General features: G+C 40.9%; 1 protein-coding gene across 1 annotated transcript in view; it reads left to right on the top strand.

The window, feature by feature from the left end:
• Positions 1-15,979, top strand: part of DTNB (dystrobrevin beta) — a 314,783-nt gene that overhangs the window by 231,709 nt on the left and 67,095 nt on the right. The window contains 2 exon segments of the mRNA XM_017876852.1: positions 6,007-6,096; positions 9,536-9,623. Coding sequence (XP_017732341.1) covers positions 6,007-6,096; positions 9,536-9,623 — 178 coding nt within the window.

Raw genomic sequence — 15,979 nt, 5'->3', positions numbered from 1 at the left:
AAAAAAAAAAAAAAAAAAAAAAAAAATCCTTTCTTGGCCTCAGTTCCCTTTCTAGGTACCCTCTATATCTCTCCTTCCCATTTCAGAAAAACTTCTTCAAAGGGTTATCTGTAGAAGGAAACTTCAATTTCTGTTCTGCCATTTCCTTTCAAACACACCCAGTCAGACTTTCACCTCCTGTTACTTTGCCAAAACTATTTATGTCAAGGACACTGGTGACTTCTATACCACAAAATCCAGTGGTCAGTTTTCAGTTACCCTTACTTGATCTGTCAGTAGCGTTTGCCATAGATGATCTCTCCTTTCTACTTGAAACGCTTGTTGCACGTGGCCTCCAAATATCACACTCTCCTAGTTTTTCTCATTTCTTCTTGGCCTCCTTTGCAAGTTTTTCCACACTCCTTTGAAACCCGAATGGTAGTGTGTGACGGGGACCACTTCTCTTTTCTGTCTTTACTCACTATTAGTAGGCGATTATAGCCAGACTCATACTTTTTATAACACCGATGATATTGCTGACTTCTAAATGTATTTTTCTGGCCCACACCTTTTCCCTGAGCCCTTATATCATATATCTACCTCCTAATCAGTACCTTCACTTGGATATTTAATACATATCTCATAGTTAGCATGTTCCAAACTGAGTTCTCTATCGTCCCTCACCAGACCTACTTCTCCCTTAGCCTTCCCCATCTCAGTTCGTGACAGTCCCATTTTCCCAATTGCTCATTCAGAACCCTTGATTTCTCTCATTCCCTTACATCCATCTCCACTTCCTGACTGTGAGATCAGCTGTATGCAAAAACACCATGGAAATTTGTTCAAGATTCTGCTATTTCTTACGACCTCTGTTAAACGCTGTTTTTCTAGCCCACTCTTGTCTCTCGCCTGGAAGATTGCAGTAGTCTTCTAATTGACTACATCTTCCCCTGTTCTCTAGCCGTTTACTTTCTAGAGAGGAAATATCTTTTATTTATTTATTTATTTATGATGGAGTTTTGCTCTTGTTGCCCAGGCTAGAGTGCAAGGGCACGATCTCGGCTCACTGCAACCTCCACCTCCTGGGTTCAAACAATTCTCAGGCTTCAGTCTCCCGAGTAGCTGGGATTACAGGCATCCACAACCACTAATTTTCTGTATTTTTAGTAGAGACAGTGTTTCATCATTTTAGCCAGGCTAGTCTTGAACTCCTGACCTCAAGTGATCCACCCACCTCAGCTTCCCAAAGTGCTGGGATTACAGGTGTGAGCCACCGTGCCAAGCCTTGGAAATATCTTTTAATTTTTTTAGAAATGAGGGTCTTGCTATGTTGCCCAAGCTGCTTTCTAATTCCTGAGCTCAAGTGGTCTTCCCACCTTGTCCTCCCAGCATGCTGGCATTACAGGCATAAGCCACTGCACCCAGCCTAATGAGCTTGTTAAAATATAAATAATATCAGGGCCGGGTTCTGTGATTTACACCTGTAATCCCAGCACTTTGGGAGGCCGAGGTGGGTGGATCACTTGAAGTCAGGAGTTCAAGACCATCCTGGCCACCATGGCGAAACCCTGTCTCTACTAAAAACACAAAAATTGGCTGGGCGTGGTGGTGCACGCCTATAATCCCAGTTACTCAGGAGGCTGAGGCAGGAGAATCACTTGAACCCAGGAGGCAGAGGTTGCCATGAGCCAAGGTTGTGTCACTGCACTCTAGCCTGGGCAACACAGTGAGACTCCATCTCAAGATATAAAATAAAATCATATATCACCTCTCAGTAGCTTCTCATATCAGAGTAAAAGCTAAAATACTTGTAATGGCCTACAAGAGAGCTGAAAGGGATAATGTCTGAAATGAAAAATTCAATGGATGGACTTACACTGAACTTAAAGACATGGCAGTACAAATTACCCAGAGTGAAGCACAGAGAGGAAAATGACTGAAAAGGAACTGAGCCTCTGGGACCTGTGGGATAATGTCAGGCGGTCTAACAGATGAGAAGGAGAAAAAATATTTAAGAAACATTTTTCCCAACTTTTCCAAGAAATTTTTACAAATTCATTGAAAACTATAAACCTACAAATACTGTAAACACAACAAACTGTACGCCAGGATAAACAAAGAGAAAACTATATACCAAGGCACATCAGAATCAAATTGCTGAAAATCAGTGATGAAGAAAACATTTAAAAAGTTGCTAGAGCCGGGCGCAGTGGCTCACGCCTGTAATCCCAGCACTTTGGGAGGCTGAGGCAGGCGGATCACAAGATTAGGAGATCGAGACCATCCTGGATAACACGGTGAAACCCCTTCTCTACTAAAAATACAAAAAATTAGCCGGGCGTGGTGGCGGGCGCCTGTAGTCCCAGCTACTCCGGAGGCTGAGGCAGGGGAATGGCGTGAATCCTGGAGGCGGAGCTTGCAGTGGGCCAAGATGGCGCCACCGTACCCCAGTCTGGGCGAGAGTGCGAGACTGTCTCAAAAAGAAAAAAAGCAGCTAGAGGGGGGAAAAAAAGGCACATTACATACCTGAACCCAGGAGTTCAAGACCAGCCTGGGCAACAAAGTGAGACCCTGTCTCTACAAAAGATTTAAAAATTAGGGCTGGGTGTGGTGGCTCATGCCTGTAATCCCAGCACTTTGGGAGGCGGAGGCAGGTGGATCACGAAGTCAGCAGATCGAGACCATCCTGGCTAACACAGTGAAACCCGTCTCTACTAAAAATACAAAAAAATTAGCCAGGCATGGTGGCGGGCGCCTGTAGTCCCAGCTGCCCAGGAGGCCGAGGGCAGGAGAATGGCGTGAACCCAGGAGGCAGAGCTTGCAGTGAGCAGAGATCGTGCCACTGTACTCCAGCCTGGAAGACAGAGCAAGACTCTGTCTCAAAAATAAATAAGTAAATAAATATTAGCCAGGTGTGGGGGTGCACACCTGTAGTCCCAGCTACTCTGGAGACTGAGGCAGAAGGATCGCTTGAGCCCAGGAGGTTAAGGCTGCAGTGATCCATGATTGCACCATGGCACTCCAGCCTGGGCGACAGAGCAAGACTGCCTAAAGAAAAGACATGTTACCTACAAGGAAACAAAGATAAGAAGAACTGTTGATTTCTCATTAACCCTTTTCCTGTTTAGAAAAAAAGTACAGCTCGCTGCCAGTGCACCTTTAATTTTACATAAACACGCTCTTTGAGGCTGAAGCAAAACTGACTGATTTTCAATGTGAAAATAAAATATACAAACTGTTTTTGGAGTTATTTCTAAACAGAACTAACATCAGAATCATCTGAGTCATCAGAATCATCTATTTCGGAAAAAAAGTTGATTCATTAAATGAATCTTCAGCCAACCATTCGAGAATGATGTTAATAGTTAACATCAGCCAGTCACAGTCGCTCACACCTGTAATCCCAGCACTCTGGGAGGCCGAGGTGGGTGGATCACGAGGTCAAGAGATCGAGACCATCCTGGGCAATGCGGTGAAACCCCAGCTCTACTAAAAATACAAAAAATTAGCTGAGCATGGTGGCGTGCACCTGTAGTCCCAGCTACTTGGGAGGCTGAGGCAGGAGAATTGCTTAAACCCAGGAGGCGGAGATTGCAGTGAGCCGAGATCGCACCACTGCACTCTAGCCTGGCAACAGAGTGAGACTCCATCTCAAAAACAATAATAATAATAATAGTAATAATAATAAACATCCTGCACAGGAATGCTATGCTTTCTACGCTTTGGCATTTTCAGCAATCGAGAATTACTGTATTTTGTAAATAGAAATTTCACTACTAAGAACAGAATGCTATAAATAAAATGATGTCTTTTCTTTCCAAAGTCAGTATACTAGAGTGATGAGAGAATAATAATAATAAAAGCAAGATATTTCATGGCAAAGTTATCTCAGGGTAAATGCTGTATCTGCAAGCGCTGCCGGTGAGTATTCTCGGGACAAATGGGAAAAGGGTTAAAAGCAATGTAACCCAGAAGAAAACGGGCAGAATGGTACCTTGAAAGCACTGAGAGGACTTATTTTTCTTCATTCTGAAATATAAAGATTTTCTACCTTTTTCCACTGAGAAGGCCTAGAATCAGTGAGCCTAGAACGGTGGGCACCCTAGCGTCCTGACTCTGGTCTCTAAATACTTTTTGCCAGTAAATGGAACAAGGGACCCTTAGAAGGATGGTTCATTCCAAGTCTGGGACAAGATATATAACAAACAAAAGTAGAGGGCTGGGCACAGTGCCTCACACCTGTATTCTCAGCACACTGGGAGACTGAGGTAGGTGGATCGCCTGAGGTCAGGAGTTCGAGACCAGCCTGGCCAACATGGTGAAACCGCTTCTCTACTAAAAATACAAAAATTAGCCGGGCATGGTGGCACGTGCCTGTAATCCCAGCTACACAGGAGACTGAGGCAGGAGAATCACTTGAACTCGGGAGGCAGAGGTTGCAGTGAGCTGAGATTGCACCACTGTACTCCAGCCTGGGTGACAGAGTGATACTCCATCTCAAAAAAAAAAAAAAAGAAAAAAAAAAGAAAAAAATAATAAAACCTAGAGCATTTTATTGTGGTAGAAAGCAGGAAAGCTGATAAGGTCTAATGGATATATCAAAAGAACACAAGAGCCTGCAACAGGAGCTCCCACTGGCCAAAGGTAGGACAGTTTGAGCCTCAGAAAGATGACTGGGGCCGGGCACAGTGACTCACATCTGTAATCCCAGCACTTTGAGAAGCTGAAGCAGAGAGATCACTTGAGGTCAGCAGTCCAAGACCAGCCTGGCCAACATGGCGAAACCCCTTCTCTACTAAAAATACAAAAATTAACTGGTGGTACGCACCTGTCATCCCAGCTACTTGGGAGGCTGAGGTAGGAGAATCACTTGAACCCAGGAGGCAGAGGTTGCAGTGAGCCAGTATCGTGCCATCACACTCCAGCCTGGGAGACAGAGTGAGACTCTGTCTCAAAAAAAAAAAAAAAAACCAGAAATGTATCAGTCAAATACAAACATAAAAGAAACCTACCAGCCAAATGCAAAGTGGGGACTTTGGATCTTGACTTTAATGTAAATGGACATTTTTTAAGATTTGAGGAAATTGACAGATGGACTGGGATACTAAAATATTTTTGTCTATGTTTTTAGGTGTGATAATGGTGTTAGGTTGTGTGAAATGTTTTCACTGTCTGATAGATGTACAGGCTCAAGTATTCCCAGGTGAAGTAATTGCCTGGGGTTTGCTTTTAGCCACGTGTCCCTGCACAAAAAGCTGGAGGAATGAAAATTCAATTAGATAACATTGACAGCATGTTGATATTCATTCAAGTTTTGCTGTGGGTACCTGAGGGGTAGTCATTACGTTACTCTATTTTATGCAAGTTTTAATATTTCTGTAGTAAAAAGTTAGAAGACCATGTGCTTAAGGACCTTTCACATATCTGTAAGAGAGAGCCTCACTCAGAATATATAGTGTTGCCTTACAATTAGGTGCAGTTCTAATGAGTTTGGGATGGGTACCAGTTTTATGGGAGAAACAAACTGATGCTAAAGGCAGTATCCTTATAGAAATAAAAATGTTTAACTGGCAACATGAAGTAACACTGAAAACTCTTAGATGCACACAAAAGCTTATAAAAGCATAGCGCTAGGGGGTCACATAGTAATATTTAGTAGACTGGCTATGCCTCAGTTGTCTTGCCAGAGGGCATCCTCTAAAAAGTACACCATCACAGAGCGCAGCACCTGGACAAAAGTGGTACACGCGGCTCCTCTGCCCACTCAACAAGTCCTTCCCAAGGGCTGTCATGTCAGTGCCAGAGCCACTCCTGAAGGACTGCTTTTGTTTCGAGGATTTGAGAGATGGATTCCTGAGGATCTAACACCATATTCCATTATGCATTGTGGGTTTTTTATTGTTTTCCTTATCATGATTTATTATTTTTTAAATTTTTCTTTGAAGTTTGCTCATTTTAATCCATGTTCATTTCTCCCTCTGTATGTGTTTGTGTCACGCTTGCTGTCTTTGCCTCCATTGTTCCTAGGTTACAGTATAGCCAGGATATACCCTGTCACTTGGCCGATGAGCATGCGCTGATAGCCTCCTATGTGGCCCGTCTGCAGCACTGTGCACGGTCAGTGGTGGTGCAGCAGCAGTGGGCAACCAGGGGTGATCAGAGGGAGGGAGAGCTTTGCTACCTCGGGTTGTCAGCTGGAAAAAAAACTGCATGTACGGTTTTTCTTGGGCAACTACCAGCTATGTTTGGCAGAGTTAAAATAGTTGCTAAGCATTCGCTTCTACAAGAGAGGGAGGGTTGCCAAGCCTGGGCGCTTACCTAAACATGGAGTCAGACATTCTTCTTTAAAGTGGGGTTCACTTCCTTCAACTTACACTCAAAAAAGATACAAACCTATGAGAGGTTGACATTTCCAAAGATGCAGTATTCACAGAGGTATCTGATGCAACCTCTTCCTGTTCATTCTTACCTGAATAATGAAATCTTTGTGTTGACATTCAAAGTTTAGAGTTGATCAGCCCACAGATATCCCGCTTTGTCTTATCTGGGGACTTTGATACTGTCACCCTATTACATCTTTACCACCCTTTATCTGTTAGCAGGAATCTGTCATTGTTGATTATTTAAACCAGTGATTCCCAACAATGGTATTGGATCACTGTCACCTGAAGGTCTTTTTCCAAATTATATAGACCCTCTCTATTGTAATACTTACATGTATTTTAATAGCTCCACATTCCCCTTACCCTGAAAACCATTACAGTAGTGACTCACTGTTAATAAGAGAATGTGTCTGATTCTTCAGTGGTTCGGGATGGAAAAACGTTTGATAACTGCTAACTATAGCAAAGTTCATCGTTTTTAAAAAAGATTTAGTACAGAAAAAAATGGTATTACGTTCAGGTAGGTCCAAAGTCTCCTGCCCGCTCCATGCCCACACCCACCACCATTCTTCAAGTAGGATGACAGGTAAAGTTTAAACAATCTAAAGCCATCCTTCCCCTATGTAATAGCAAAGAAGAGTCACAATGCCAAACAACCTGGAAAGCCATGCCTTGAGATTCTTATTCTTAGAGAGAAAACCATAATTTATAAGCTATACACATGACAGAGGCTGAAGCTTTAAATTTTGATCTTAGTTTTGCTTATAGCATGCCTTGGCTCCTTGGGAGGGTCATCTGACCTTGCTGCTACTCCCTGTAATAATAGAAGAATAAATTAATAGTCGGGAAATATACATATGAAAAAGACTGTTTTTAATATTATACTTTATACCATTTTCCACAGTTTTCCTGATATGACTAAATAGCATCATTTTTCTGGGGTATTTATGTATCTCTAAAGCTTGGAGAAGTAGGGTTTTCTAACCTTCTAAGTATGTTTAATAGGCTTACCCTCTAAGAGGGAAGGAAGGGCCTGATAATTGTGTGCGCTACATCACAAAGTGTCTTCTCATCCAACAGGTGATTTCTTCGCACACTGTCCCAACTTCTTGGTCTCGAGGAGTAGAGTTGTTTCACCTTAGGCAAGACAAATTCTTTATTATCAGTAAAAGCAATTGTCCAGAGTGAGCAAAAGTTTCCATGGTAAAAATAGCAGCAGTGTTTGACAGAGACTGTTACCTAGTAATTTAGCCCAATAAGATTTATGGTAGGTTTAGCTAAGGCCCTCAAGTCTCACCTCGGCTCCCTGAGCAAAAATTGGTGGCTGGTAGCCTTGGAAGAACATGACGAGTGAGTGAGTACTACCTGACTTCTTGATTAGTAATCTGAGAAACTGAGCTTCATACTTCTTCTGAGAAGTCAGAACTTTCCTGGCTAACTAATTCTGAAAATGAAAGTCAATTCAAACAGAAGAATAAGGATCCTTTCTAATTGCCCTCAATAATTTTCATTGACCTTAAAACCTCTCATCAACACAAGCTTCTAGTTTCTGGCTAGAAAACATAGCCAATTAAAGCAGTCTGTCATTCACACTCATGTATAAATGACAAATAGGATCAGCCTTCCTAAGGAGATAGAATGTGATTGAGAAAAAGGAGCTCTTTTGCACAGAAGAACCTATTGTATCCCTTGTCAGATAACAGAGGTCAGCCACTTTAGGCCCCACTTCTTAGGCTTCCAATCCCTCCATAATATGATCCACTTGTATTCTTAAGCATCCATTTTTATTGTTTTTTTTTTTAAATACCTTTAAAGCACAAACGTTACAGTTTATCTCTCACCTTGGGGCCTTGATCCTAAAATATTAAAGCTGCCTGATAGTAGTCTGTTCTTATTACAAGATTATTTTTCAGAGGATGATTATCCTGGAGATGGATATTTGCATGCTTAAAATTATAAAGTGTTGACAAATGTCATAGGCAGAAGACTCAAAGCACTTTAAAAAAATCCTGGAAGAAAGACTAAGTTAAGCTTAAAGACTTAGCCAAAGAGATAGAAAGATTTAAAAAAAGCAAAAACTAGAAAAAATATAGTTGATTCTACACATGAAAATTTCAGACAAATCTTTATTGATTTAGCCACACCCTTCCCAGATTCCCCTCAGTAATTATAACAAATCTCGATGAGTATTGAAGTCATGTCTTTAAATTTTTCTATATGACTTGTCATACTGCTAAATTCTGATCAGGGGTTTTTGGAAACCCAAGAACATAGGGCCAAAGTGGAGGTAAGCCACAACAGCCACCTCCTGTCATTTAGTCAACATCATCACTGTTGTCTTAAAGCATCTGCCAGTCCTAAACAGAGAATTATATAGCCACAGTCCCTATTAATCTAGGACTGTCTTGATAAGGATAAATAGCATTTGATATACTAAATTAAAGAAGTCATGTATTTCAGAATCCAGAGTTCCATATCAGCATCCCATATGCAGAGCCAGCCTATTACTCAAGAACCCTTCCCTCATCCAGATACCACATTATCTGATCACCTGTCTGAATGGGTCCTTAGATTTTTTAGAGTGTTGGTACTGTTGTTAAAGAGTAATGCATTAAACTAATTAACTCCAAGATGGGGCTATAGATGTAGAATGAGCATAGTAAAGGAAGAGAAAAGGGCACGAAAAGGGGAATATTTGATGTCATGGAATCTTTCCAGCTTTACAGTGTGTTTGGCCTGCCCTGACAAGGCCAAACTTTTGCTTAGCCAGTGTTAGGTATATTTTTTCTCAGCCCTCTATTTTTCATAATGCTCTTGGTCTTTTTGAATTTGAGATCAAGGTCTAAAAAGTCATCAGTTTTAAACATTTGGTTAGAAATCCCTGTCTCAGACTTTGTGGGTGCCCTGTGTTTTCTTAGCCCTTGCATTCAAAATTAAGTGCCCCTTTGATGGTGGGGGAGCAGCGGGGATGTGCTGCCAATGAGGAATGATAAATGTGGCCTCCTCATTTCTCTAAATCCCCTTTTTCTCAGAAGGCCATTAGTATCTATGACCCAGGCCTCTAGTTCTTTTATTACCATTCTTTTATGAGCTTTTCTTCCATCTGTTCTAAGAATGGAAAAAGAATAAGGGATGTTTAATAGACACCTGTTGCATTTTTATTTCATTGGCAGTGTTCTGGACAGTCCTAGCCGACTGGATGAGGAACACCGTCTTATAGCTCGATATGCTGCCCGGCTGGCTGCAGAAGCAGGAAACGTGGTAAGTTAATGGAGGATCCCAGGAGAGTAGCAGAAATTAGCATTACTTTAATATACAAATGGAAAGGGAATAATAGACATGAAATTCAGGAGAACAGGTACCTCAGGGACAAAAGGAAGGGGAGTGTTTAGGGAGGAGATTGAAGGGGCCCTTAATTTTATCTAAATGTTCTCAAATATGAACCATGCCTGTAATCCGACTTTGGAGGCCGGGTGGGCGGATCATGAGTCCAGAGATCGAGACCATCCTGGCTAAACAAGTGAACACCATCTCTACTAAAAAAAATCAGGCGGGCGCGGTGGCTCAAGCTGTATCCAGCACTTTGGGAGGCCGAGTGGCGGATCACGAGGTACGAGATCGAGACAGTCCTCGCTAAGGTGAAACCCGTCTCTACTAAAAAAAAAAATACAAAAAAACTAGGCAGGGCGAGGGTGGCGGGGCACCTGTAGTCCAGCTTATCGGGAGCCTGAGGCGGAGTAAATGGCGTAACCTCGGAGGGAGCTTGCAGTGAGCTTGAGACGGCCACTGCACTCCAGCCCGGGCGACAGAGCGAGACTGGCTCAAAACACAAAAACAAACAAAAAAAACAAAAAAAAACAAATATAGTTGGCGTGGTGGAGCACATGTAGTGCCACCAGATACTCCGAAGGTGAGGCAGGATGGCTTGAACCTAGGGGCGGAGCTGTGCAGTGGACAAGATCAACGCCACTGGCTCCAGCCTGGGTGACAGAGAAGACTCAGTCCAAAAAAAAAAAAAAAAAAGAATAAGAAGAGAAATCAAGAGCAAATTTCATTCTTTTAAGATATCATAAATTAAAATCAGCATACTCATCAGTAAACAGGATAAGAAATCTATAATATCAGGAATGGAAAAAGAACCATTGCTGTAGATCCACAGACAGTTAAAAGAATGATAAGGGAATATTATAACACTTTTTCCCCAGTAGATTACACCTAGATATAAATAGATAATTCCTGAAAGACAAATTATAAAACTACACGGAAAAATTAAAAAATCAAATTTTTCCTATGTCAGTTAAGTTGAATTCATAATTAACTTCCCACAAAGAAAACCCCAAGCTTGGCCAGGCGCAGTGGCTCACGCCTGTAATCCCAGCACTTTGGGAGGTCACGGCGGGTGGATCACGAGGTCAGGAGTTCAAGACCATCCTGGCTAACACGGTGAAACCCCGTCTCTACTAAAAATACAAAAAAAAAAAAAAAAACTAGCCGGGCGAGGTGGCGGGTGCCTGTAGTCCCAGCTACACGGGAGGCTGAGGCAGGAGAATAGCATGAACCTGGGAGGCGGAGCTTGCAGTGAGCTGAGATCCGGTCACTGCACTCCAGCCTGGGCGACAGAGTGAGACTCCGTCTCAAAAACAAAAAACAAAACAAAAAAAAACAAACAAAAACAAAAATTAGCTGGGCGTGGTGGCAGGCTCCTATAATCCCAGCTACTCGGGCGGCTGAGGCATGAGAATCACTTGAACCCAAGAGGTGGAGGTTGCAGTGAGCTGAGATGGAGCTACTGTACTTGGATAGAGCGAGACTCAGTCTCAAAAAAAAAAAAAAGAAAACCCCAAGCTCAGATACTTAAGGAAGAAATAGTGTCAATTTGATACAAACTCTTTCAGAAAATAGAGCAAGAAGGAACACTTTGTAAGTCATTTTATGAGGCCACTGTAACCTGATAAAAAAAACAATACAGGGGCATTACAGGCAAAGAAAATTGCTGGCCAAATTCTCTCATGAACTAGATACAAAAATCCTTAACAAAATATTAGCAAATTGAATGTAGCAATATATAAAAAGGATGATACTCCATGATAAAGTGAGATTTATCCTAGAAATGCAAATGTATTTAATATATAAAATCAATGTAATTCACCACATTAACAGTTAAAAGATAAAATTATAAGATCATTCAATAGATGTAGAAAAAGCATTTGAAAAAATACAGCACTCATTTATGATAAAACTTTTCTACATGCTAAGAATAGACGGAAACTTCCTCACCCTGATAAAGAACACCTACAAAAACCTGTAGTTAAGATCACATTTACAGTTTAAATTTTGAAATATTTCTCCCTAATATTGGGAACAATTCAGAGATATCCACTTTTACCACCTCTATTCTAAATTATACTGGAGGACCTAATTAATGCAACATGACAAGAAGAAAGGGGTATAAATATTGGAAAGACAGAAGTAAAACAGTCTTTATTTGAAGATGACATGATTATGTATATGAAGTCCTAAGAAGTCTAAAAAAACACTAGTAGAACAGGTAAGTAAATTTTATAGTATTGCTACAAGATATAAAGTGTATATCCCAGTACCTTGGGAGGCTGAGGTGGGCAGATCGCTTGAGCTCAGGAGTTTGAGACCACCCTTTGGCAGCATAGCGAAACCCTGTCTCTATAAATATATATATATATATACATACAAAAATTAACTGGACGTGGTGGCATGCACCTGTAGTCCCAGATGCTGGGAAGGCTGAGATGGGAAGATCAGTTGAGCCTGGGGAGGTCAAGGCTGCAGTGAGCCATGATTGTTCCACTGCACTTCAGCCTGGGCAACAGAGCAAGACCCTGTCTCACAAAAAGAAAAATACTATTTACTGTAGCATTAAAAATACTAAATACTTACGGATAAATTTAATGAAAGATGTTCAAGACTGAAAACTATAAAACATTGCTAAAAGAAATTAAAGAAAACCTAAATAAATGAAGAGGTATGCCATATTTATGGATTAAAAGATTAATATTATTAGGATGGCAGCTTTTCCTAAATTGATCTGTAGATTTAATACCAATTCAAATCTCAGCAGGCTTTTTTATAGAAATTAGCAAACTGTTTTTAAGATATATTTGGAGAACCAAAGGACCTAGAATAACCATAACAGTCTTGAAAAAGAACAAAGTTGGCAGTCTTAATCCTACTTGACATTAAGACTTACTATAAAGCTATAGTAATCAAGAAAGTAAGATATTGGCAAAAGGATGAACAAATAAAGGAATAGAATAGAGTATCCATAAAAGAGACTCATGTGTAAGGTCAGATGACTTTGAGCAAAGGTAAGAAGCAAATCTGTCAGAAAAGGAAACTTTCTATTTTTAACAAATGCTGTTGGAACAACTGAATATCTACATAGGGAAGAAAAGAATCTTAACCCCTGCCTCACACCATACAAAGAAATCAATTTGAAGTGTATCATAAACTTAAAAGCTAAAATCATAAAGCTACTAGATGTATAGGAAAATAATTCTTCATTCTCTTATGAAGAAGAATAAAAATGTATTAGAGTTTATAGGAATCACAAACCATTTTAAAAATTGATAAATTAGACCTTACCAAATATAAAATCTTTTGCTCATTAGAAGATACTATTAAGAAAGAGACAAACCACTATCTGAAAGAAAATATTTGCAAAACATGTCTGCCAGAGGACAGAATATATAAAGAATTCCTGCACCTCAGCAATAAAAAGACAACCCTTTTTTTTAAAACGAGCAAAAGACTTCAACAGATATTCCACAAAGAAGATATACCCATGGCCAATAAGCACATGAAAATGTGCTTGATATCATTAATCATCAGGAAATGCCAATGATACCACGATATACCCACCAGAATGGCTACAGTGAAAAAGTTGGATGATACCAAATGTTGGAGAGGATGTAGAGCAACTAGAAATCTCACCCTGTTGTTGGCCGTTCTATAAAATGATACAGCTACTTTGGAAAACTATTTGGCAGTTTCTTAAAGAAGCAAGCATTTATACTATGACCCAGCAATTCTACTTTTTTTTTTTTTTTTTTTTTTTTGCAATTCTACTCTGAGATATTTATCCAAGAGAAATGAAAACATTTTCACAAAAAGCTTTGTACAAGAATGTTCATAGCAGTTCAATTCATAATAGCTGGAATAGCCAACGTAGTTATCAACAGAATAGATAAACAAAATGTGTTATATTCATACAATAGAATTTTCTCAACACAAAAAGGAATAACATTGATATATGCAACAACATGGGTGAATATCAGAAATATTGTGAGTAATAAAAGAAGCCAGACAAAAAAAGTACATACTGTTTTTTTCTATTTATGTGAGATTCTAGAATAGGCAAAACTAACTTATCCATTACTGTAAGTTAATCATCAACCCCTAATCGTAATCAGATAAGGGGTTGTTTCTGGAAATGGAAATATTGAAGGAAGATGAAGAAACTTTCTGGATTGATAGAAATATTTCACATTTCAATAGAGATGGGGGTTGCAGGAGTATACATTTGTCACAATGGATTAAATGAAATACTTTTTTTTTTTCTTGAGAGAGAATCTTGCTCTGTCACCCAGGCTGGAGTGCAGTGGCCAGATCTCAGCTCACTGCAAGCTCCACCTCCTGGGTTCACGCCATTCTCCTGCCTCAGCCTCCCGAGTAGCTGGGACTCTAGGCACCGGCCACCACGCCGGGCTAATTTTTGTATTTTTAGTAGAGACGAGGTTTTACTGTGTTAGCCAGGATGGTCTCGATCTTCCTGACCTTGTCACCCGCCCACCTCAGCCTCCCAAAGTGCTGGGGTTACAGGCGTGAGCCACTGCGCCCATCAATGGAATGCTTAAGATCTAAGTATTGTATCTCAGTTAAAACAAAAAGGAACCAAGAATGTTGAATATGTAAGGGTTTGATTGAAATAGGAAGTGGCTCCCCAGGGATTTGCAGTGTGTTTCCTGCAATTTTGAAATATTCATAATACACTGTTTTCTCTTTTCCTTCTCCTTTTTCAATTATTTACTTTCTTTGAGGAGTTATGTTCATATTAATATTCATCCACCCCAACCAGCCACACACACTCATTTTATTCATTCAGCAAATACTTCTTTTGTTGCTGTACTGTGCCAAATTGGATACTATGGTGGACAAATGATTCCTGCCCTCATGGAACTAACAGTGCAGTGACAGAGAGAAACATTAAATAAATAATCACACTACTAAACCTAACTACAAGTTACTATGTGCAGTGGAGGAAAAATGCAGGGAGCTGTCAAAGTGTAGAGCAGGTGCCTCATCTGTTCTGGAGAGTAAGGGATAGCTTCTGTGAGAAGGTGTTACTTGAATTGGGATCTGAAAATAGGTAGAATAGAATTCAATTTCCTGGGAATTGAAAAGTAACTAAAAACCAAAGCAGGCCAAGAGCTACTGTTACTGTCACTGCTACTGCCACCCCTGCCCTGTGCTTGGATGTCAGTTGTCAGGAGCTTCTCTGGGCAAAACCTCGGTTATGTACAAAATGAAGAGTTGGAAATGAAGCTCTCACATTAAGGTAGGCCCCTTGAAGCATTATACCCTTGGTGAATATGTTGTATAAAAGATAACTAGGCCAGGCACAGTGGCTCACTCCTGTAATCCCAGCACTTTGAGAGGCCGAGGCGGGTGGATCACCTGAGGTCAGGAGTTCAAGACCAGCCTGGCCAACATGGTGAAACCCTGTCTCTACTAAAAATACAAAGAAAATTAACCAGTTGTGGCACACGCCTGTAATTCCAGCTTCTTGGGAAACTGAGGCAGGAAAATCACTTGAACCCAGGAGGCGGAGGTTGCAGTGAGCTGAGTTCGCACCACTATACTCCAACCTGGGCACCAGAGTAAGACTCTGTCTCAAAAAAAGAAAAAAAAGATAACTAGCTGCCAGTACACAGAAAAAGAAAGCTTATAGGTCTCCTGTTGCAGTGGAAGAAGTCGTCTCCCCTGGAAATTCAAAACCTTAGGCCTACCTATACTTATGTTGGGTGCATTTACATTACATTATAGTTTGAGAAACACCAAGGTGAAATTTTAACATTAAAACTAACCCCAAGGCACCTGGTAGAAGCAAAGTATAAATTTCTGCTTAAATTCTCAATTGAGACCTAACAGTGCTCCCACTGAAAAAGTCCAATTAAACTTGAACCCCTATGCTGACTTTGCAGAACGAGACCCTCAATGGCTTTAGATATTAGAGTTATTGACTATAAAATAGCTACATTTGAGATTTCTTTTTTTTTTTTTTTTTGAGATGGAATCTCGCTCTGTTGCCCAGGCTGGAGTGCAGTGGCGGGATCTCAGCTCACTGCAAGCTCCGCCTCCCGGGTTTACGCCCTTCTCCCGCCTCAGCCTCCCGAGTAGCTGGGACTACAGGCGCCCACCACCTCGCCCGGCTAGTTTTTTGTATTTTTTAGTAGAGACGGGGTTTCACCGTGTTCGCCAGGATGGTCTCGATCTCCTGACCTCGTGATCCACCCGTCTCGGCCTCCCAAAGTGCTGGGATTACAGGCTTGAGCCACCGCGCCCGGCCCATTTAAGATTTCTAA

This window comes from Rhinopithecus bieti, unplaced genomic scaffold (genome assembly GCF_001698545.2).
Source record: "Rhinopithecus bieti isolate Rb0 unplaced genomic scaffold, ASM169854v2 scaffold_7681, whole genome shotgun sequence".
NCBI classification, from domain to species: Eukaryota; Metazoa; Chordata; class Mammalia; order Primates; family Cercopithecidae; genus Rhinopithecus; species Rhinopithecus bieti.
The sequence above is the reverse complement of the archived record's forward strand: the minus strand, read 5'-3'. Positions and strand labels throughout refer to the sequence as shown.